General features: G+C 38.8%; 1 protein-coding gene across 1 annotated transcript in view; it reads left to right on the plus strand.

Annotated features, from left to right (window-relative positions):
* Positions 1-2418: 2418 nt before the first annotated feature.
* Positions 2419-25416, plus strand: part of rbm19 (RNA binding motif protein 19) — a 271057-nt gene continuing 248059 nt past the window's right edge. The window contains exons 1-12 of the mRNA XM_063034638.1: positions 2419-2782; positions 7159-7341; positions 13569-13694; positions 14746-14784; positions 14893-15079; positions 15834-16078; positions 16546-16620; positions 17108-17186; positions 17587-17658; positions 17780-17983; positions 20935-21065; positions 24141-24265. Of these exons, the coding sequence (XP_062890708.1) occupies positions 2747-2782; positions 7159-7341; positions 13569-13694; positions 14746-14784; positions 14893-15079; positions 15834-16078; positions 16546-16620; positions 17108-17186; positions 17587-17658; positions 17780-17983; positions 20935-21065; positions 24141-24265 (1502 nt within the window). The 5' untranslated portion in view covers positions 2419-2746. The remainder of the gene's footprint in view (positions 2783-7158; positions 7342-13568; positions 13695-14745; positions 14785-14892; positions 15080-15833; positions 16079-16545; positions 16621-17107; positions 17187-17586; positions 17659-17779; positions 17984-20934; positions 21066-24140; positions 24266-25416) is intronic.

Raw genomic sequence — 25416 nt, forward strand, 5'->3', positions numbered from 1 at the left:
GATACTGACTTGAACTTAATGAATCCTTCATTTTGAAGGGTATTTGATCTCAATTATAATTAAGCAATTTATCTTGATGCTTTATGGTTCATCATAGGATGAATTATTCACACTCCACCCAAATTTCCGAGAGAGCACGAAATACCTAAAGAGATATCTGGAATGAAATGTGCTTTGTTATTTATTGGTAATCAACAAATTCTCCATTATGTGGGCAGATATTTATCTGGAGGGAAGAATAATTTACCAAATGCATTAATGCTTTGTCTGCCACCTAAATAAATGACTCCTGTCTTTTACCGGTACTTATCAATTACTAAATTAGCTCACTGAAAGGTCAGCATTCCTTGCTCAACTACACTAATAATTTTCAAAAAAACATGAAAAATATTTAGGTTTCTGATAAAATTATTTATATAACAGACATAAATAATATGACATATTAATATGCACTTTAGCAGAAGAAATAAATGGGCAGACTATTATTTAAATGGGGAAAGAATTCAAAGTTCTGAGATGCAATGGGACTTGGGAGTCCTCGTACAGGATACCCTTAAGGTTAACCTCCAGGTTGAGTCGGTAGTGAAGAAGGTGAATGCAATGTTGGCATTCATTTCTAGAGGAACAGAGTTTAGGAGCAGGGATGTGATGTTGAGGCTCTATAAGGTGCTGGTGAAACCTCACTTGGAGTACTGTGGGCAGTTTTGGTCTTCTTATTTAAGAAAGGGATGTGCTGACGTTGGAGGGGGTACAGAGAAGATTCACTAGAATGATTCCGGGAATGAGAGGGTTAACATATGAGGAACATTTGTCCGCTCTTGGACTGTATTCCTTGGAGTTTAGAAGAATGAGGGGACACCTCAGAGAAACATTTTTAATGTTGAAAGGCATGGACAGAGTGGATGTGGCAAAGTTGTTTCCCATGATGGGGGAGACTAGTACGAGAGGGCATGACTTAAGGATTGAAGGGCGCCCATTCAGAACAGAAAAGCGAAGAAACTTTTTTAGTCAGGGGGTGGTGAATTTATGGAATTTGTTGCCATGGGCAGCAGTGGAGGCCAAGTCATTGGGTGTATTTAAGGCAGAGATTGATAGGTATCTGAGTAGCCAGGGCATCAAAGGTTATGGTGAGAAGGCGGGGGAGTGGGACTAAATGGGAGAATGGATCAGCTCATGATAAAATGGTGGAGCAGACTCTATGGGCCGAATGTCTGATTTCTGCTCCTTTGTCTTATGGTCTTGGGCTGTTTTCTGGTTACTGTTTCTAAAGTTTCAGCACAATAAAGGACACCTCTAAATGTATTGGGTAGCACTTCACAAAAAGCACTATATATTCTTTGTAGCGACTATAGAAGTAATAGTCTTGATCCTTGCCATTTTACCTTTTACCTTTCTGCCTTTTTTTTATCCTCTGATCTGTTTAATCCAACCTCTTCTCTTGTTGCACCTTTCCCCTCAGTAATAGACAGACAGCACTAACATTGAGCGGAAGTAAGAGAGAACAAATTATGTACTTATCGAATAGGATTTGTCTTCAGGCTTCTCAATAACAGTGACTGAGTGAATATACCTGTGCACAAAGACTTCAATTAATTATGCAGCAAAGTATCTTTATGTTCAGTGAAACAAGGACAAATAAATTTCACGATGATGAACCTAAGATTAGTGAGTGGATACACTTCATAAAATACATTGGCATTTTAAAAAATCTCTCACTTTTGGGAATGGATTTTACTAATTTCTAGACTGTAGCTGCAAAAAGTAATGAACGCAAATAAGAGGTGCGCTTACATGAAAAATTACACACGCTGTCTTCCCAGTGTTGATCGCTGAAGCTTTAACTTTGGTTGTTTCTTTACAGATGCTGGGTAACTTATTATTTCCAACATTTTGTTTTCATTTCAGAGACAGTTTCGATTTTTTTCAAAGAATAGTTCAATACGTTCAATAGGTACATTTAATGTCAGAGAAATGTATACGATATGTATCCTGAAATTCTTTTTCTTCGCAGACATCCACGAAAACAGAAAAAAGTCACCTTTATTATGGAATTGGGAAGTGAAGAACTCATCGCCTACCTCTATTTGTGTAAATACTGTTTTTATCGTGCGTAAATACGTTGATATGTATTAGCAGGTAGTTATATAAACATGTTTTGTTCCCTGTACTTGCTGTATTATTTTATGATTCTAAGTTTTAGAGCATAAATCTAGACTATTTCACATTTTCTGTGAAACTGAATTCTCCAACGACGCAACTCTTCCGTGAAGCGCTGATAACGTTTCGGTCGCGTCGGCGGACAACTCTGCTCGCGCGGAGCTCGGACCAGCGGTTTCGAAGTGTGCGGAGACGGTTTGTCCCTCGCCGTTCGCCGTTCGCCGTACGCCGTACTGCCCGTGACGAGGCATTCTGGGAAGTGAAACAGAAGAACGCGTGGGGTTGGAGGGGAGGTCGTAATTTGGGGTTGGAGACACCACACCGGCGGCGCGTGCGGCCGTTTACCGGGCGCTGACGACAACAACACACCGGCGGCGCGTGCGATCGTTTACCGGGCGCTGACGACAACAACACACCGGCGGCGCGTGCGGCCGTTTACCGGGCGCTGACGACAACAACACACCGGCGGCGCGTGCGGCCGTTTACCGGGCGCTGACGACAACAACACACCAGCGGCGCGTGCGATCGTTTACCGGGCGTTGACGACAACAACACACCGGCGGCGCGCTGGAGAGATCAGAGCGGCGGGATGTCACGGCTGATCGTCAAGAACCTCCCGAACGGGGTAGGTGCGGGAGAACTGTGCATGGTATCTCCGTCAAGCGTTTACAACGTGACCGGACGTCCCAGAGCGTTTCGGGGGCGAGTCAAAGTAGCCGAGGACTCAGGGAACCCACAGCGCCGATCAAACTGAAATGCTGAGAGCTCTCAGCGTGCTCTGTTTACGCCTCGGTTAGCGAGGCTACAGGGAGGCTTCTTGGGCTGAGGAGGGACCGGCGATCGGGTGCTGGCAGCACTGATGCACCCTGCCTTTGCATACAGTGGAAGCAGTGCTGGGGTCATAGGTCTACAGGAGGTCATAGATGAGGCGACCCACGTTATGGAAAGGTTTCAAAGTAGGGTGAAATTTCTGAAATTGGGAACTAATATGGGTCAGCCGGCAAGCCTGGGGTGATTAGTAAATTGGATGTTGTGACTTGTAGCAATGGCAGCGAAGTTTTTGATGACATAGAATGCCAATGGCTTTTGATGAGATTCGAGATTGACTTTCTGATAAAATTGGATTTCCGTGTTCACAGTTCTATCTGTAAGCAGAATACTCTGTAACATCTGAATTGCAAGGTGACTTCTCACCTTGGTCTTTGTTTTCTGCCCTGCAACTGATTTTGCTTGATCTTCAGTCCTGCAATACTTCGTATGCAGAGGCTGTTAGCTTCTCTACTCATCACACTTAGTTTGAAAGTTATCTCCCTGTGATACCAGGTATTATGTTGAAGTTATTAGGTTGTATTAAACTGTAGCACTTTTATGATAAAACACCTGCATTTGCTACTCTCAAATTGTTAAGCTGAAGAAACAAGAGTTGCAGCTAGCAGTGACACACAGCTCTGAAGCTCTCCATGGAGAATGACAACATCTTTATAAGTTTCCCAGCTTTATTATTTCAGCATGTCAAAACATTGGGCACACATGGATCTTGTGTCTGGCCACATGTTTGCCCCCTATACCTGTCAACCTCTCCCCAACTCCCTCTCTGGCCATACCCTCTGCCTACAATCCAGACTATGGTTCAAATACACACGGATTTCATTTTCTGCGACTTGTTAGCACAGGGCATCAAATCAAATCTCACGATAAACAAGTCTCACTGAGACCCTAAAAGGCCGCTGGAAAAACATGCTAAATTTAGCAACATTCCACATCCACCCTTGCAGTTATATAGACCCATGGATAGCAAGTCTGGGCATTGAAGATTTAGTGTAGTATACTGATTACATTCGAATGTTCTGACTATGATATAAGTCATTGGAGAGACAGTGAAGCCGGTGATATAGAAATTTTTATCAGCACAACAAGCAGGCATTATTCTGGAGACACTCTCTGTAGAGGCTCACAAACGCAAAGGTTCATCACATTTTTATATCCTTAAGATCAAATGGCAGGTGATTCAATGCAATTTCAATAGTTACAATGACATTGTTTACTTAAGTATTTTGGGTTAACATATAGTTCCTTTGAGATACATAGTGGAGGCACATTGTAATGGGTAAGATGCGTCTGAAGGTCCAAGTACTTTTGGGAGAAACTAATTAACACAAGTATTCTAAAACCTATTGACAACAGAGAGCCAGACACCTAAAATTAATTGAGTACTCAAATATAAGCACACAAAACTATTGATCGCCTATACCTGTGACCATGTTTGATATGTTGTACGACAACATCTATCTGGTCTGCCAGATTGAACTCAGTCACAATGGGGAAATAACTTAGCCATGTTGCCTATTAACACAAACCCATTATCAAAATTTGGCTCCTGCATATGCAATCTCTTGGTCTGTGGAGCAGCCTATGCTTATAACTTCAATTTACTGCTTAGAATTTATATTAAAAAACCTGAAGGCTAATTGCAAGTTTCATGAACTTACATTTACAATAAGAACTGGTCTGGTTCTTGTTTGAGTTAATATCTGCTATATAGACATAACTCTACAGTCCTCCCTAACACTAATCGTCATCATTATGTGCCTTGATGTACAACATGGGAAATCAGTTTTTGGCAAATTTTTCTATGGAAGTGGTTTGGCATTTTCTTCTTCTGGGCCGTGTTTTCACTTGATGACTGACTCCGGCCATTATCAGTACTTTTCAGTGGTTGCATAACCACGACTTCTTACATGCACCAACTGCTCGTGACCATCCACCACCTGCACTAGTATGTCGAAAAGATTGGATAACTGGCAGAAGTCATAGGGTGGGGATAAAGGGATCCTTTTCAGGATAGCTGCTAGCGACTAGTAGGGTTCTGCAAAGGTCGGTGTTTGGACCCCAACTTTTCATTATATGCATTAATAATCTGGATGCAAGACGGCCAAGTTTACAGACAGTGCCGAGATAGGTGAAGGAACGACTAGTGTTTTGGAGGCAGGAAATCTGCAGAAGGTCTTGGATAAGTTGGGAGAGTGGGGTAAGAAGTATCAGCAGAGGGAAACGTGGAATTCTTCATGTTGATGGGAAGAACAATGCTGTAAACTATTTTCTGATTGGAGAGAAATCAGAAGTGCAAAGGGAGTTGGAAGTCCTATTCAGGATTCCTTTCAGGTTAGCCTGCAGGAGAAATCGGTATTGAGGAAGGTGAGTGCAATGTTAGAATTCCCTTCGAGAGCTAGAATATAAAATTGAGTATTTACTGCTGATGCTTTATAAGGTGTTGATTGGGCCATGCTTGGAATATTATGAATAATTTTGGCCCCCATATCGAAGGAAAGATTTGCTGGCCCTGAAGGCAGTTCAGCAGAGGTTCATAACAGTGATCCCAGGATTGAGACACTTAACATATGAGGATCATTTGCTATTTCAGGGTCTGTACGATGGAGTTGAGCAAAATGAGGAGGGATCTCATTGAATCCTACTGGATACTGAAAGACCTATATAGGGTGACCATGGAGAAGATATTTCCATTAGTCGGAGAGTCTAGCATCCAAAGGCATGGCCTCAGAATAGAGAGAAATCCCTTTAAAATTGAGATGAGGAGAAACTTTTTCAGCCAGGTGGTGAAACTACGGAATTCTTGGTCACAGAGCGCTGTTGAGGCCAGATTATTGAGTTTATTTAGGGCGAAATTGATAGGTTCTTCATTGGTAAGAGGGTTAAGGGTTACAAGTTCAAATTTAATTGTCACTCAACCATACATGAATACAGACAAACAAAACAGCATTCCTCTGGGGCCAAGGTGCAAAGCACAGGATTAACAGCAACTTTATCAAAAAACATATTTTTTGTCACTGTACCTTTTTCTGCTATTGTAACTATATGTGCTGTTAATACTGTGCTTTGCACTTTGGACCCAGATGAATGCTGGTTTTTTTGGCCATATTCATGTAGGGCTGAAAGACAATTAAATTTGAACTTGTAATCCTTAACCCTCTTACCAATGAAGAAGTCCCTGAGTTGCATGGCCCGAGATTGATGGTGCATTGGATGTTGTCCTGGCCCAGCTCGCCTTCCACTGAGTAAACACTGGAGGGCAGCACTGACAAGAGGGGTGAGCCCCCGACCCAATGTGGATTCCAGTGAACTCAGAGGCCTCTGATCCCTCCTGGGTGGCTGCAACAGGTGATACCCCAGCATGAGGGCCCGGCTGGTCCGCATAACAACTGAGGCATTGCGGCTCCCCTACTGTCAGTCTTGCGGACCAGTCAACCGGACACGTAGTACTCTACGTTATCAGTGTCCAAAAGGGTCTTGCGCTCACAATTAAAAACGAACAAGGCAATCATTCTTCCCAACTTATACATGCTGACCAGTGGGCACCCTTCAGTATTAGCCCTATTGCATTGCACTTGGTTCATAACGCTCTATGCCTAAGGATTTCAAGTACTCATTTAGATAGCTCTTAAATCCTGTCAGTCAACTTCAACCACTCTCTCCAGCAGTATATTCCAAGTAGTTACCACTCTCTGTGTGACAGCCCTTCTCAAATCCCTTCTGAGTCTCGTACTCTAAACCTATCTCGTAAAGTTATATCTATAGTTTTCTTTAGTCTACCTTTTATATACTGCTCAAAAATGCCTGACTTGCATACAGCCCTTACATACGAGTACTTGGGCGACTGCTGTATGTATTAATCTTTGGTACAAACAGATCACAGGATTGGAACCCTGCCTTTACTTTGAAATGGCCTTTCTTAACCTCCTCTACCCCAGGGAGAAAAAGCCTATCTTTTCCGGTCTCATAACTGAACTGCTGAATCCCAGATGACAACCTGGTGAGTTTCCTCTGCATCCTCCAATGTTATCGCATCCTTCATGTACTTTACCGACCAGAACAGCACGTAATACTTCAGCTGAGGTCTGACCAACTAATCTCTGACTAGAATATTAGACAAATGTACATTTTGTATAAACAACCCAAAATCAAATGTAATTTTTCATTTTTCAGATGAAAGAAGAACGCTTTAAATCTCTCTTTGGTGACTTTGGAACATTAACCGACTGCATATTGAAATTCACAAAGAATGGAAAGTTTAGAAAATTTGGATTTGTTGGGTTCAAAACGGAAGAGGAAGCTCAAGCAGCTTTAAAACATTTCAATAAGACCTACATTGATACATCTAAGATTACAGTAAGTATTCTTGAGTCTTGTTAATTTAATTAAACCAAAATCATATTAAAATGATTTCATAAACACGAGCAAGTCTGCAAGTGCTGGAAATCCAAAGCAACACACGCAAAATGCTGGAGGAACTCAGCAGGTCAGGCAAAATCTATGGAAATTAATAAGTAGTCGATGTTTCAGGCTGAGATCCTTCTACAGGGTTGAAATAGAAGGGGGAAGATGCCAGAATCCCCCACCTTTTTATTCTGGTGTCTTCCCCATTCCACTTCAGTCATGAAGAAGGATTGCATGTTATTCATTTCAAAAGATACTGCCTGACCTGCTGAGTTCCTCCAGCATTTTATGTGTGTTGCAATATGATTTCACAGTTGTCCTAGGTTTAATGTTTTGAATGGTCTTGCAATCTTCGAAGGTGATTCTCTGAACACTAACCAACATTGTATTCGATGTTTTATGCTTTGTTTTGTACCGACGTATGCTGTTTTAAGATACTGGATTTCTTGTTTATTTTGTTCTGTCAGTCTGTTTCATCTGCAGTAATGTTGGTGTAGCATTTTGATGGCAATGGTTTATTTTCCAGATTATGTGCCATATGACAATTAAAGATGCTTTTAAGGAGAGCTAGCTTCATGCTGGGAATTTAGTGTACATAATCGAATTATGTGAAGGTTAATCATCCTGCTAACTCCTTGAAAAACAAGAAAAGCAACAGTGGAGCGCTGTCAATCAGTACCACTGTCAATTCAGGGTAATTCTGACACATCTTTCAAACCTGCTTTTCCTCTGGTGAAAAATAACAAGACTTTGTATTAATCTATTGTAGTGATAGATATTAGAGTATATCTTCCTGGGAGTACATAACTTTTTGACAACTGTAGTTAGTTTCCAAGAAGGGGTGTGAAGAAGTCTAGTTATTTTATCATAAACTTTTGTAAAGAGGCAGCTAAGGCTAAAGGGGATGTACTGATTGTACATGAAGCAACTTAAAATGGTAGGACTCCGGAGCCCATTACTAGAGTTTAAAAGGCTGATGTAGGAAAACAGAAATGAATAAAAGCTATTGTGTGGAGAAAGATGGTGCCTTAGGCAGAATAAGAGGGCAAAAGTCTTTTTGGAAGCACTGTAGGTCAGCGTTCTCATGGATGATGTGTGCAGTTAGAATTGTTGGATATTTGGACGATGGGACATTGATGAGCTGAAAATTGGAAATGTTAAGTATGGAACCAATAGACCTGTTTTATTTGTGGTTAGGAATTGGTAATAGGCAGGAAGTTTATAATTCAACTCTGAAACAACATCGTATTGCACATAAGTTGAGTTATAATTACAACTGAGTGAGGTACTGGAAAGAAGAAGCACCTAGAAGCAAGTGATATGAATTCTGGAGTAGACTAAAAAGCAGTAGCCTGGATTCTAAGATTGTAATTACCTGCCAAAACTGTCAGCATTCTCTCTGATTACATTGTGAAACTCACTGCAACTTCTGTTGTTTATACTTAGAACGGTAAAATCCAAGAGTTGCAGCAATTTGTTACCTTGTTACTCTACTGGGTGCATTTTCACAGCTTTCATGTGAATAAAAGTTGCCTTAAATAGAGTCTCAGTACTTATGAACCATTTTTACAAAATAAACGTGGGAAACATTGCTCTTTTCTGAATGGTTTTCTGTTAAATTTTAATTGTGTACTGTGTTGTTGCCTGCGAGAGCCACCTGGGTGCATATGATTGTCTTGGATGTTTTTCTTGTGATTGCAAGACCCTGTTGGATATCGGTAATGTAGAATACTGCAAGTCCGGTTCACTGTCGAAACTGACAGCGGGTGAGATTCATGGCCACGGTCGTACATACTACCAGGCCCTTGTGCCAGAGTCATCTGTTGCAGGTGACCAAGTCAAGTCAAGTCAAATCACTTTTTATTGTCATTTCGACCATAACTGCTGGTACAGTACACAGTAAAAACGAGACAACATTTTTCAGGACCATGGTGCTACATGAACAATACAAAAGCTACACTGAACTATGTAAAAAACAACACAAAACTGTACGAGACTACAGACCTACCCAGGACTGCATAAAGTGTTAAAACAGTGCAGGCATTACAATAAATAATAAACAAGACAATAGGCACAGTAGAGGGCAGTAGGTTGGTGTCAGTCCAGGCTCTGGGTATTGATGGCTTGGGGGAAGAAACTGTTACGTAGTCTGGTCGTGAGAGCCCGAATGCTTCGGTGCCTTTTGCCAGATGGCAGGAGGGAGAAGAATTTGTATGAGAGATGCATGGGGTCCTTCATAATGCTGTTTGTTTTGCGGATGCAGCCTGTGGTGTAAATGTCTGTAATGGCGGGAAGAGAGACCCCAATGATCTTCTCAGCTGACCTCACTATCCGCTGCAGGGTCTTGCGATCCGAGATGGTGCAATTTCCAAACCAGACAGTGATGCAGCTGCTCAGGATGCTCTCAATACACCTCTGTAGAATGTGGTGAGGATGGGGGGGGTGGGTGATGGACTTTTCTCAGCCTTCGCAGAAAGTAGAGACGCTGCTGGGCTTTCCTTGCTGTGGAGCTGGTGTTGAGGGACCAGGTGAGATTCTCCGCCAGGTGAACACCAAGAAATTTGGTGCTCTTAACGATCTCTACGGAGGAGTCGTCGATGTTCTGCTGAGAGTGGTTGCTCCGTGTCCTCCTGAAGTCAACAACCATCTCTTTTGTTTTGTTCACATTCAGAGACAGTTTGTTGGCTCTGCACCAGTCCGTTAGCCGCTGCACCTCCCCTCTGTACGCTGACTCATCATTCTTGCTGATGAGACCCACCACAGTCATGTCATCGGCGAACTTGATGATGTGGTTTGAGCTGTGTGTTGCAGCACAGTTGTGGGCCAGGAGAGGAGACGCCGGAGGAGGTGTGAGAAACAGCAGAGGATGGCACAGCAGGCCCACAGGGTTAGGGGCCCGCCCCACCCATTGGTGCTGCCCTCCAGTGTTCACTCATTGGAAAACAAGCTGGATTGCATTTGTCTGTGGCTGAACCAGCGTGTGTTGAGGAACTGCTACGTGCTTATTCTTGCAGAAATATGGCTCTGGGCAACATTCCATGTACCATGTCATTCAGGGACTTGGGCTAATACTGTTTTTTTTATGTGACTGTATGTGCTATCGGAACTATATGTACACTGTGTAACTGTATGTACTGTGTTTTGCACCTTGGTCCTGGAGAATGCTGTTTCATTTAGCTGTTTGCATGTGTATGGTTGAATGACAATTAAACTTGAACTTGAATTTGAAATGATATCGAACAAAGAAGAGTACAGGCCCTTTGGCCAACAATGCTGTGTCAACCTTTTAACCTACTCCAAAATCAAGCTAATGCTTCGCTCCCACATATTCCTTCAATTCTTTTTCATCCGTGTGCCTGTCTCAGGGTCTCTTATATTTTCCCAGTGTATCTGCCTCTACCACCAACCCCTCTCGCAGTGCATTCCATGCACTTACCACTATGTGTTTTAAAAGAAAATCTGCCTCTGACATCACTCCCTATACTTTCCTCCAAGTACCTTAAAATTATGCTCTCTCATATTGGCCCTAACTGTCCTGGGAAAAGGTGCTGGCTTTATCTGTGGCAGCAGATAAAGGCACTCTATCTGTTATCATCTTGTATTCATCCGTCTAGCCATCTCTCATTTCGCCCCACTCCTGCTCCAAAGAGAAGAGCCTTAGCTTGCTCACCCTCTCCTTATAATCCTGGAAATCTCCTCTGTATCCTCTAAAACTTTCCCTTCCTTCCTATAATGAGGTGACCAGAACTGACCTCAAAACTACAAATGTGTTCTAAACAGAGTTTTATAGAGCTACAGCATAGCCTCACAACTCTTGAACTCAATTCCCTGACTAGTAAAAGCCAACACACCATATGAATGCCTTCTTAACTATCCTATCAGCTTCTGCAGCAACTTTGAGCGATCTATGGTCATGGACTCTTAAGATCCCACTGTTCCTCCCACTGCTAAGAATCCTGCCATTAAACTTGTATTCTGTCTTCAGGTTCAACTTTCCAAAGGGTATCACTTAACACTTTTCTGGATTGAACTGCATCTGACACTTCTCAGCCAAGTTCTGCATCTTATCATTATCCCTTTGTAACCAATGACAGCTGGCTGCACTATCCGCAACGCAACCGACTTTTGTGGCATCTGTAAGCGTACTATCCACCCTTCCTGGGAAAGACTTTCTGATCCAAGTCATTTGTAAAAATGACAAAGCATTGGGTATCAAAACAGATCACTGTGGAACATCACTGGCCACTAGCCTCTAGGCTGAATACTATCAACAGCCATCCGCTGCCTTCTATGTGTAGAACAATTCCAAACCCACACAACCCAGATAACCTAACTTTTGCAAAACGATGGTATTTAAAATTATTTTTAACTCTTGGATGAAAGCTTATAACATTTATTGTGTATATGCTCAGTTACAATTAAAATGCTGGATCAATTTAATTTATTTCTAGGTTTGTTATAATTTTGTTACTTCCAGATTTCCATGGATATTTAGCATTTGAGGCTGAGATTGATAGATTTTTGGACACCTGGAGAATAGGACGATTTGGATATTGGACAAAACTAGTAGAAAGGACAGGATGAATGACATTCTTATTGGATGAATGTTTAATTGCTACTTTTTATGCTGTTTCTTACATTGTTTTCCATGAAAAATCTTCTGTTGCTTCATGAACATGTTGCCATCGTTTGCGCTGATGAGCTGTAGACTTCATAACTGATGTTAAAATGAATTTATCCTTTATTTGGTAAAAACAAATGCGTGCCTCAATGATTGTTAAATTTAAGGCAAGTTTGTTTTGTGAAGTTAGCATCAAGGGCTGTTTATTACTTGCTACTGATTTTCTGATCCACACCTACAACTCCACAGTTGGAAAGTCTTACTCCTGTCTAATTTCGTGTTATATATTTATTGTGTGAGGTGGCAGATTGATAGATCTAAATTGCCACTGTACATATGGTAGCTGATCACATGCTTGTGACTGATGTTATTGTAGGGCAGCACATACATTAATGTAAGGGTTAAGGTGGATCCTAGCTGTCCCTGATGTAATGAAGAGAAGCTAAAGCACACACTTGCCCGTTCTAAACACAGGAATGCAGCTGCATAGATACTTCACTGAAGATAATCTCATAGCTCCATATATCCGAACATCAAGCACCCACTTACATGTTCTACACTAACACATTTTTATTCTCCATACATTCCCATCAGTTCCCACTAGATTCTACCAAACACCTACATACTAGAGACTATTCACAATGGCCAATTAGTCTTCAAACCCACATGGTCATGGAGGATGTGCAAACAGAATCCACGGTTAGGACTGATCCCTTTTGCTGGAGCTCTAAGGCAGCAGTTGAGTTACTCTGCCATCAAAATGAAAACAAAATGGAGAAAGCTGGAGTGGTGTACCGGATTGAGTAGCATAGAGAATGATGAGAGACAGAGGTGGAAAACGGCTTCTCCCCTGCGTTATTACTTCTGCGACTAATGCTGAATTTGTTCTTTAACTTTTAGTCATACCTTGACAGGTTTATGAAAGAAAACTTCATATTTGTAAATGTGGCTGTCACCTTAATCATCTGGTGATGCTTTCTGCTGTAATATGTGGCGCCTTTGGGTGTTGATTTTACTGATCAGGGAAGAGGAGTGCACACTATGAAAATGTGTCCTTAGTGTCCAAAGACCAGCCAAGGTTCTTGCTTTGGCTCCTGTCCCTTGTGGCTGGTATGTCAGTTTTGTTTATTTAAGAAGAAAATCCCGTTTGTAAAATAGAGCTGAGTGGGCTGCTGCTGTACTGTAGAGTTGTCCGCAAGGTATTCTTAATGCCTTCAATTAATATGATATGGGCTGCTGTGCACTGTTGTACCAAAATTTATTCTGCTGTTGTCTAGAGGAAATTAGAAGAAAAATCTAGGTAAGGTTTTCACCAAATGAGATGGTTGGTGATAGACATACAGGGCTTCATTTGGTAAATATGGGAATCTCATTATATTTATGTAATAAAACATAATATTTTAAACCATGCAAATTATGAGAAAATTTTATATACTGTTTGCAATTTGGATGAAAATTTGACCTCTGTTAAATTTTGAATTGTCCATTGAAAGGTGTGAAGAAAATTTTCACTCCTGTAACTTTGAGCTAACACTAATAAATAAACTGTTTGTTATAGGTGGAGTTATGTAAATCATTTGGGGACCCAGGTTTGCCCAAACCATGGAGTAAGCACTCACAGAAAAATTCAGCTGAGGAAAATCCAAAAATGCCAAAAGAACAACAAGGTCCAATTAAGGAAAAGGTACGTGACAATTGTATTGAATACCAGACCTTTGTAAACCTAATTACAAATAACTTAAGTGATGGTAAATTGATTTATTGTTAGATTTTCAATATGATTCCAGTCATTTTAAATGTGATATATAATTATATTCTAAATGCAGTTCAAAAAGTTATTATTTCGAGCATAATGAATGACAGCCAAACATTATCATTCTATATTGCAATAGAATTACTTTAGTCAGAGGGTGGTAAATCTGTGGAATTTGTTGCCACAAGCAACTGTGGAGACCAAGTAATTGGGTGCATTTAAGGCAGAGATAGATAAGTTCTCGATTAGCCAAGGCATCAAAGGGTATGGGGAGAAGGCAGGGGAGTGAGGATGACTGGACGAATGGGATCAGCCATGATTGAATGGTGGAGAAAACTCAATGGGCCGAATGGCCTACTTCTGCTCCTATGTCTTAAGGTCTTATGGTCTTATATTTTAGCCTGTGGTCCACTGTCCTCACCTATTAGGTTCCTCCTCTAGTCCTTTAGCTCTTCCAGTTAATCACCTTTCAGCTTCTTTCATCATTTCCTCCGCTCCCCACCCACCCATCCACCTTCCCCCTCATCTGGTTTCACTTATTATCTGCCAGCTTTTACTCCTTCCCCTTCCCCCACCTTCTTATTCTGGCTTCTGTCCTTCGTTTCCAGTCCCAATGAAGTGTCTTGGCCTGAACTGTTAATTAACTGTCTGTTCCTCTCTTTAAATGCTGCTTAACTTGCTGAGTTCCTCCAGCATGTAATATATTTTAATTATTAAGATATTGGGAATAAAGAGGGGAAGGACTGAAATATATTAATTTAATGCTGAAGTGAATTTCATATATAAATGTGTTTTATATAAGTACTTTGCTGACACCCCATGGTAGAAGTTGAGCATTGCACAATTTCAGTGAAGGTCTTTAATTGCAGGTTTCAAGGGAAAATTAAGAGGCAGCATATTTTGATAATTGGTTTTAATAGTTTAGCTTTAGTGGTTAGGCAAAATACACTATAAAAACTTAAATTCCAATTTGCTGTTACAGGACAAAGTAAAGAAATTTGGCATTGAAGATCTAGAATCTGTGAGTAGAAATTTGATGCTCTCTTGGAATACTTTAATTTTTTTTTCCATCCAATAATATGTATGCAACTTGTGTTGGAAATGTGATTTGGCTTATTTTTTTCTGAAGTTGAAAAAAGATAGCAAGTTTGAAGAATTTCTAGCTGTGCATGAGAAACGTAGCAAAGCACCAACCTGGTCCAATGACACCTTACCGGGGAAAAAGGAAGAGGTAAAGAAGGTAGATGATTATCTGAACTTTGATTCAGATGATTCCGAAGAACTGAGTGAGGCGGAAGATACCAAGGGAACAAAAGGTAAGTACCTACTGCAATTCTTGTACTGCAGTGTATCCTATTTTAATAATTTATATGTTTTATGATTAACTTCAATCCAGAATTAGTTACTACTATTACCCTGCATAACTGATTTCAACTAGAGGGTTTCCAAGTCTCTGTGTAAATGTGGAAATCTGAAAGTAGCTAGAACAACTTTCTACTATGAAACAGGCTGTATACTGACATCGGATAACTCATAGGGACTGGTGCAAGAGAGGGGAGTTTGTGCTAAATACTGGACACTAAAATTGCAAATTAACCATATTTTTTGCTAATGACATATTAAATAAATAGAATTTCGTATTATTTGTCGAATCTTTTTAACTTGGTGATGAATATATTTTTGATTCCAACAGTCTAGATCATAGAACCTCACTTCAGATTGTTAATATGTGGTGTTTTATTTGTATTGTAATTTAGCTGCATCCCAGAGGACAGGTTTCAGATCATATTAGAGCTAGAAAACAGGAATGTGGACGATATGTCTTTAGTTACTGTTTGTCATGTTCCTCAATATATTTAACATATCTGTGGAAGAATATAAGCTGATTATATTGTACCCGTAGTAGGATTTATTTTGACTTTGCATCTCACTGCAGAAAGGCAGTGGGCAAGAAATAAGTTTTACCCTGTATTGTATGGTCTTGAATGCATATGAATCTTTCGTTGTAATTAAGTGGTGTTGGCCATTATTGAGAAAGAAGTTGCCTACTTGTAATATTTTAACTTCTAGGTGCACAAAATAAAACAGAAGAAAAGCTTGCATTGGCAAAAACAGTTTCGGACATGGATTATTTAAGATCAAAAGTGGTTAAGAAACCAGATGAGAATTCTGAAATTGATGAAGGATCTGAAAGTGATGAAGAAATTAAGTTATCATCTGAAGGAAATATGTTATGCACAAATAATGAAGAAAAGGAACAAGGTGGAAAACTTGAGAAATCAGGACCCGAATGGAAGAAGAAGAAACAACTAGAGGTTTGAAAATGTTTCAGTGTTTGTTATTTCTTGGTGCTTTCATTTATCTTTGTCCAGGGACACTATTGTGATCACTATTTTCCAATTATGTCATTAATTTGTAACCTGGGGTCTGTCCAAGTTGTCTTTTTAGAGATTTTAAATAATTTTGTGAATAAAAATAAAATCCATAATGTTTAGATAGTTTTTGGAAGTGAAAAAGAAGACTTGTGATTAGCTGCTTGCCTTGGTATTTCAGAATATAAAACCATCCAGATTTTAAAAATATTTTGTGCATGACATATGAAAAATAAATAATTTTGTATTATTTGGCTACCCTTTTTGACTTGGCGATGAATATTTTTTGATTCCAACATTCTAGATCATAAAACTTCCTTATACAAGTATAAAATGTAATGAAAAATGAAATTAAACATTAATAAATTTGTGGTTTCATAACATAGCCTCTGTTGTATACTTATTTTTAGAAAGGAACTCCTGGAAATGAAGCGACCACACCCTATACTTTGAAGCTCCGAGGTGCCTGCTTTAATGTGAAAGAGGTTTGCTTTCTTTTGCATCGATTATACAGTCCATTTTGTGAACAGATCTACCATTTGAGAGTTTACTTTTGCAGTATTGGGCAGAGGCACAGGAAATAAATTTCTACCTGCAGTTGGATATTCTACCTTTTATGTAGGTAGTGAAAATTGATTTCAGCTTTTTTAAAGGCATAGTAAGCAGATACTGATGCAGATTATGTACTGCATTTTAACTTGGTTTTTGGAAACGTTGCTGAAAGAGCTGTAATAGTTTATTATTTTTAAATTTACTACTTTTAAAATTGATGGGAATGAAGTTACGGTTGTGAAAGAAATGAAAAATGTTAAATTCTGACGGAACAACAAATATGGAAAAAAAAAGGCAGGCTTAGAGTTAGAAAAAATAATTCAGCGTGTAAGGGCTTTTTTGGTAAAACCCACATTTTTAATTCTCTGTAATTTTAATCATTTTAATGTGCATTCGTTTCATTTTCTGATCTCTCTTCAGAAGCATGTGAGGGAGTTCTTTGTTCCTTTGAAACCTGTAGCCATTCGAATTATTAAAAACGCAACTGGCAACACTACAGGTCTGTTACCAATTCTTCACATTTACCTTGACAAAGTATTTGTTTTAAAGAGTTGTATACATTTTTGTATCTCTCACTAATATGAAATAAAGCTTTGATTTTAGTACTGTATTTGTATCATAGTGAAGACAGGTAATTCTACAGTTATCTTTCACTGATAGAGTATGCTTCCCCTCAACCCATTTTATATTTTTAAAAATCTAATTAAAAACTATCTATTTAACCAACTTTCATCACTTCGTTGCTTCAGTTGGATTAGGAACATATTGCTACACAGAAAATGTTATGTAAATTTAAGTTGTTTTTTGAATTTGACAAAATGTTGATATTCATCATGTTGGGTAAAGTGATTCTATATTTGATAAATAAATTCAGTTTTCTGGAACATTTGCTTTTGCAGGATATATATATGTAGATTTCCAGTCAGAAGATGATCTTGAAAAGGCATTGAAGAGAAATAAAGAGTACATGGGTAAGGGATCTTGATAAAGCAATAGTCCTTGTCTTATAACTATCCTCGTAAAACAAAGATTTACTATCCTGAATGGTGTCTGTACTTGTTGATGCCAAAATGTTTTCCTGTTTGTTTAAAGGTAGAAGATACATTGAAATTTTCAGAGTGAATAATGCAGTCAAAACTAAACCTGTAAGGAAAAATGATAACCAAAAATGGCTGATGAGGCAAAAGAAAGCGGATGAGGTGGAAGAGGATGTCTCTGATTCAGGAAGATTGTTTGTCCGAAACTTACCATACACCTGTACAGAAGATGACTTGGAAAAAGTTTTTTCTAAATATGGTATGCAGTTAATATTCCTTCACCTTTCTGCTTATCAGTGATAAATATTGCAAGCTCCAATTTTGTTAGTATTTTTACAAAGTTTTATGCAGAATTGTGTTAATTTACATCCAAGCAATGTTATAGTTAAAAGCACTTGAATAAGGCCACTGACCTTAATTAAAAAGCTAAGTTTGGCAAAGTATTTTTTTGTTTTTCATATCTCTGCAAAGTTATTTTGTAATTAACAGCAGATTTAATGATTTAAAATATTTTGCTTATTAATTTCAACTGTTTTTAAATATCTTATTAGGCATTTTAAAACACCAAAATAAGCCTTTGATCTCTTGACTTAAAATCATCAGTGGAGTACAGAAGGTGGGGTTTGGGATGGTCTGTGCTTGCATCCTGATTTGCATTCAAGGTGGTCATGGAATGGAAGCTTAAAATTGTCAGTGTGGTTTGGGATGGCATGGTATGTGGGGCAATGGCTTGGATGGTTGAAACCTATTTAACGTTTACTTTCCAAGTTTTAAAAAGATGTTAAGATAACTATAACTTTTCAGAGCTCTTAAAACATTTAAATAAACTAAATCTAAAAACATACTATTTGAACTTTAATTTTTCATAGCCATTTGCTTCCAATGAAGTCTATGGAAAAGAAGAGTTCTGTACACCTGCTGTTAGAGAGTATTCCTTCATTATAAGCGATGGAAAATCTCTACTACTACTTTTTCCTGTGCTTATAGAGGAAACATCGGTGAATAGCCATTATTATGCACATAAACAGTGAGAAATCTTGAACTCTCTAATAAATACAAAGAATACGCAGCTAAATGTAGATTTTCCTGCAAAATTTAGGCCATTACCTCTGACTCTGTTCTAAGTTTTGGTGCTGATCTTAAATTGGCATTTAACTGATACTACTCTTTGAAGAAGGATGTTCCATAGTTAGTAGAAGTATAATGCTGTAGTTTGCTAACTGCAATTGTAATTTGATCAAATTTAAGTTATCTTCAGAGTTATGGGTAAGGGTATTTAAACCTAATACCTTTATAAACAGCATCCCACAAGGAATTTTAACGGTTGATAGTGATGCATGGATTGCATTCAAATCAGTAAAAGTAGTTGTGGTCGTGCAGCCTTGAACGTTTCTCAACATACAATAACGTGCTGAGCACGTTGCTTTTAATTGGACTGCAAAGTAGGATGGGCAAGTCTTTAGAACTGACGACACTAAGGCAGTTGCCTAAAAGTGGCATATTTAAATTACTCTTCATATTTCACCTTCTAGATCGGCCAGACTTGTTATAGGATTGAAATCCCCATTTTTGGGATTCCTGGTATGGAGATTAGGAAGATTTTTAAGATTTATTTTCGTCAACTATTTTTCATTAATATAAAATCAGTTTCTGTAATGTTAGTGGTGCTAATATCGCTGAATAAAGTCAAAAACATAGTTTTGAAAGTTCTGACACAAAGTTCAAATTTATTATCGAAGTATGCATATTGTGTACAACTCTGAGATTCATCTTGCAAGCACCCAGTAGAGTTCACTAAAAACAAACACACATAAGACCTTCACATATGCAATTTGCAAAAGAGAACAAATCATGCAAGTAGTCTTTTTAAAAAAAAAAATTCCATGTGTTTTTGTATACATGAACTGCAAAGTCTCCGAAAGTGAGTCTACAGCTGTGCAGCCTGTCCAGGAGTCTGATGGCTGCAGAGCAACAACTGCTCCCGAACCTGGTGTTACGGTCCCCAAGCCTCCTGCACCTCTTCCCCGATGGTAGCAGTGAGAAGAGAGGGAGACCAGTCACATATAGCAGATAACTCTGAACACCTTTTCGTTTTCTGCTCTATTTTAATCTTAGCATGGAGTAATGGAGCTGATCACTGGTTTATCTTCTGCTATTGAGCCTCGATGTAGCGTCCAGTCCCAGTGATTGATGCCCTGACTATACCTGCATTTTCAAGAGTCTAGTTCACCAAAAACCCCCAGGAAATCCCAAAAGGGCCAGATTATTTAGGCGGCTCAAAAGTTTATCCTTCAAAGGGAAATTACAGGCTGCAGACAGCGCCAGACGAAGTTCAGAAAAAGAAATATATCCACTAGAGTGTCTAGTTGTTTTATGAGCTATTTGCTGTTGGTTGCCAGTGCCATCTGCCAACTTGACACAAGGCAAATTTCCACTCTTGGCTTTGCTTGCCATTGAAGGCAATCCGCAGTAGCCCTTGTCAGTGCATCGTCTGTAGTCAACTTGCCATTGAGACCTTGTATTGCTTGGCTGCTGCCTTCTGCATATGAAAGGTCAGCTTGCTTGATCCCTTTCCTCCTTCCCAGGCAAGTGAAGATAGTCAAGCACTGTAGGGATAAGCCAAATCCAACTCATTTCAGCTCAGTACTGTAAATTGAAGTCAGCAGTACGTTGAAAACTAGACCAAATAGCACAATTTTCAGCTCTATCTTCAATTAAGAATGTTAGCATCCAAATGAATAAAGTCAGATAAATAAGATCCAGTTCCTACAATAAATAAATGCATGTTATTCTGTTCCTCCATCATTATTTCAACATGCTCCAAAGCAAACACTGGAATACTGAGTTTTTCAGCTGCCACTTACTAAACAGCATGTTGGCTATACAAATGAAATCAGTTGAACATTTAAGCTAGTTAATAAATATGTAAAGCTTGTTGAATTGCTCAAAATAGTTGCTGCAATTATGTTGTGAATTATATAATTGACCGGTATGAAGATGAATGATGATTTTGATGTTGGAGTCATCATAAATGCACAAAACGCAATCATTACAGCTACTATGACATATTGATCACTAATATCTACATTTTCTTGAAATGTTACGTATAATATTTCAGATATGACATCTGCTTAAGTCAGAATTAAATCTGGTTGTATCAAAATAATTGTAGCCATTTAAAATAATGCATTGTCATTAAACACCCAACAGGTCCATTATCGGAGATCCACTTTCCTATAGATGGTCTAACGAAAAAGCCAAAGGGGTTTGCATTCATCACTTTTATGATACCAGAGCATGCTGTGCGGGTGCTTGCTGAGTTAGATGGTAGTATTTTTCAGGTATGTTTGTGGTAGTTCTACATGTTTCTGGTTGTATTTAACTGAGCTGTACACTTTAATGTAGAGTAATTTAGTTACGTGTTTTCATAAAGAATTGAGTAATATCCCAGTGACAAACAATTTTTTTTTCTTTTCAAAATTGTTTCTTTTGTCTCATCCCATCACTATTAAATGTATGTTGGCGTACAAGTTACAAGAAACATAATTTGAGAATGGAAATCGTCTTGAGTTTGAAAATGTACTTTTCTTCATAACTATTAAATGATCAACTTTATCTTGAGAGCCAAATGCCTTTTTTGGTTAAGGAGGAAAAAAAATACAATCTTGTATAAACACATCTGTTCATCGATCCACATTAGGAAATGCCATAACAAAATTGCAGTTATTTAGGGAAATCTGGAAAAGTCGTTTTAACATTTTACATGATCAACGTATGGGAGATCACACTGGCCCTTTTATTGAACTTAGTTTTGATCCAATCACCTGTGGCTTTGAAATGGCGTTGTGTTATTTGGTGCTTTGAACTACATTTGAAGAACACATGTTTGCTGGGAAATAGTGTTTGTAAATTTGTTTCTAAGTAGAACTTTTAAGTTTTCATTTGAGTATAATTTACTTGTTACACAGTGGATCAAGTCCTCTCAATTATAAAATTTAGCATATTATAATCATATCATGTTTTAAAATTCCCCATTTTCCAATTTTACCTGCTTTTAACTTTGGGTAACAACATTTAAAATATTCTGGATCAGGTTTGTGCAATCATTTTGGGCCTGGAAAGCTATTTTGAGGTTTCTGGACATTTTTAGGATTTTGGTTCTTGAATTGTATCACAAGGCTGCTTTGGGAAGATCTTTGGATCTTTTATTTTTCTTTTCGCTCTTTTTTTACACATAACATACCAGTACTGTATGACCACTTAATGTGTGCTACCATGATCTCAGTGTTGAGTTATGTATTTGAAATTTACAAGCAAAAAAAGATCTTAACCAAATAATCAAGGCCTGCTTTATTTAATTGAAAGCCTTTATCCTATCTGGGCCACTTTTGGAGAGACCATAACAGCACTTCCAACAGCTTGTGTTGCCTTGTATTTCCCTTTGTTACTGGTCACAAACACCCACCTGTTACTGCACCATCAAATCATCTGCCTGATACCCATCCACTTCTGAATTATCTGCTCCAACTCCCTTTCTTTACCCATCATTGACAATGATATGTTATTGTTAATTATTGTTGCATTGATCCTTATCCATATTTCTCCCCATCACTTCTTCCTAAAATCTCACTTACTCGATGATCTCTGCAATGATGGGAGATTTAGAAAATTTGAGGAAGATTTCCCTCAGAACCTTATAGTTTTGGTGCATCCCTGTTGATTTTCAAAGATTTACAGTAAAATTTTAAATTCGGATGGTGTATGAGACCAACTGCATGTAGAATTGCACCTCAGTGAATTGTAACTAAAATATCCATTTAAAAAATTGTAAACATAATTATAAAATAAAAATGGAAAGTTAAATATTTGAAAAGACTAAAGGTAGGCAATTATTTTAGGTATCGATACTGCCATGAAATGTGAAGTTTGGCAACTTTAAAATCTTATTTGTGCATTACTTAATAATGTTTCTCCAGAGTTATTTCCCTAAATAACCTCAATTTGTTTTGTCATTTCTAATGTGTCTTGATGAACATGTGTTTGTACAATATTGTAATATTTTCCTCATTAACCAAGAGACATTTGGCACTCAAGATAAAGTTGATCATTTATGTGTTAAGAAGCAAAGTACATTTTCAAACTTGGACACCATTTCCATTCTTAATACAGAGAACTACATTCTCTGTAGTTATGCCAAGATTTTTGCAATTCAAGATACCAGTTAAGAATTTTTTTGTTTATATTTATCAGCAGACAGTTGGTACAGTTGTGTAGCTAGCTGAGCAGCTGCTTCACGGCACCAGAACCCTGCTTCATTTCTATGTTACCTGTGTGAAGTTTGCATATTCTTCATGAAAGGTACAGATTGATGGGTTAATTTGTCACTACAATGCTCCTGGAATGTAGGTGAAAGGCAAAATCTGGATGGGGGTTATTGAAAATGCTGGGAGAATAAAAGGAAGTATTAACGTGGGATTAGAGTAAATTATCCTGTACTTGGTGGGCTGAAGAGCCTGTTTCTATGACTGAGCTATATATGAACTCTTTTGACATATCCAAATCAAACTGTTGAGAAATCCATACAAGGCAACCTGTCAGAAACAATACTGCACTGATCTTCCACCTTTTAGGCAGGAAAATATTAATTTGTTGGTTAGTATTGAGTTTGAAAGATACTTGGCATCTGGTGATATGTTTCTATTATACTCTGGTCTTGATCAATGACTTGAAGTTTCCATAAGCTGTTACTTAGTGTTTTAATTTGGAGGAACTCTACTTGTCAAGATTTTCCAGTAGTTTTTATATTTCTTTGAGGTAGATAAAGATGGTTTGTTAAAAGAACCAATGTGCATGCTCATATTCCCCGAACCACCAGATTAAGTCATGGCTTAGATCATGTAGTTCACAATCGGGCTCTGTAGAGGTTTATTAAATGAGCAGGTTAGTTTGCTACATGTGCTCTTTGGCAAAATACATTCACTTCAGCTTAATTATTCTACTGATATAAAGAGTTAGGCATAGCACAGCAAAATTCACCATGGATTGCATTATGTAAACTACTGTTAAATCTTTTCTAAAATTGCTCTTGGTCTTACTGAGCAGAAATTGCACTTGTATTAGAAGGGAATTTCCTCAATTGGTCCCTTAATTTGGATATGTGCAGAGCTTGTATAAAATTGTCTTGGATCTTAAACTGACATTGGATGTTTAAACAAAAATGGCTGTGGTACTAGTTAAGATTGGTATTAGTAATTCGGTATTTCAGTGTGTCACTGTACAGTCTGCATTTACTAAGGTCTTAAATGTATTATTTTTAAAGCATATCTGTGTCTAAATATGTCAGAAATGATCCTTCACAGAACTTGTTAAGGAAATCAAAATAGAAGTGGCTGGAAAAGTGACTCTATTTTTTACAGGGCAGAATGATGCATATTTTGCCATCAACAGTAAGAGAGGAGAAAGATGAAAATGATGAAACTACCTTGGGTTCCTCTGCATTCAAAAGAAATAAAGCAGCTCAAGAAAAGACCAAGAGTAACAGGTTGGCTATCAGTGCACTGAAATTAAGTTTACAACTTCTAATTCAGGGGTTCCCAACCTGGGATCCAGGAACTGTTTGCTTATTGGCATAAAAAAAGGTGGCCACGTCCTATTCCCATTCTGATATGTCTATCCACGGCCTCCTCTACTGTAAAGATGAAGCCACACTCAGGTTGGAGGAACAACACCTTATATTCCGTCTGGGTAGCCTCCAACCTGATGGCATGAACATTGATTTCTCAAACTTCCGCTAATGCCCCACCTCCCCCTCGTACCCCATCCGTTATTTATTTATGTACACACATTCTTTTTCTTTTTCTCTCTCTCCTTTTTCTCCCTCTGTCCGTCTCACTATACCCCTTGCCCATCCTCTAGGTTCCCCCCCCCCCTTTTCTTTCTCCCTGGGCCTCCTGTCCCATGATCCTCTCATATCCCTTTTGCCAATCAACTGTCCAGCTCTTGGCTCCATCCCTCTCCCTCCTGTCTTCTCCTATCATTTTGGATCTCCCCCTCCCTCTCCCACTTTCAAATCTCTTACTAGCTCTTCTTTCAGTTAGTCCTGACGAAGGGTTTCGGCCCGAAACGTCAACTGTACCTCTTTTTAGAGATGCTGTCTGGCCTGCTGTGTTCACCAACAACTTTGTTGTGCACCTCTTGTAATTGTAGAGACCATTTCAAGGTTGAAAATAGAGGAATGTGTGTGAGTAACAAAGGACATAAAATAAACATGAATTGTCTTGGTATTACAAATGTAATACACTTGATCAAAAGGCAACTTACAAATATTAGTGATGTAAAACCAGTCCATTTTGCACATCTGCTGAGATCCCAACACCTGCCTGACTGCAACGATATGCAGTGTTGCTACGTTATGATCCATCTGGGCATTCTAGTGTTCTCCTCACAAGTGCAGTCAGCAATTCAGTTCACATAATATTGAAACAGCTGGAGCCAGATGCAGCTGGCCAGGTTGTTCCAGGGAAGTTAGGACACTGGCACCTAACTGACAATGTGGGAAATTTCTTGGGTATAGCTTAACCACAAAACAGGGCAAACTAATCTATTTAATACTGCACAGTTATTCTACTCTCAAAATAGTAGACTAATATCATTGCAGTGCTCTCAAGTGGAATTTACTATCCTTTTGCTCAG

The sequence above is a fragment of the Mobula hypostoma genome, chromosome 27, assembly GCF_963921235.1.
Source record: "Mobula hypostoma chromosome 27, sMobHyp1.1, whole genome shotgun sequence".
NCBI classification, from domain to species: Eukaryota; Metazoa; Chordata; class Chondrichthyes; order Myliobatiformes; family Myliobatidae; genus Mobula; species Mobula hypostoma.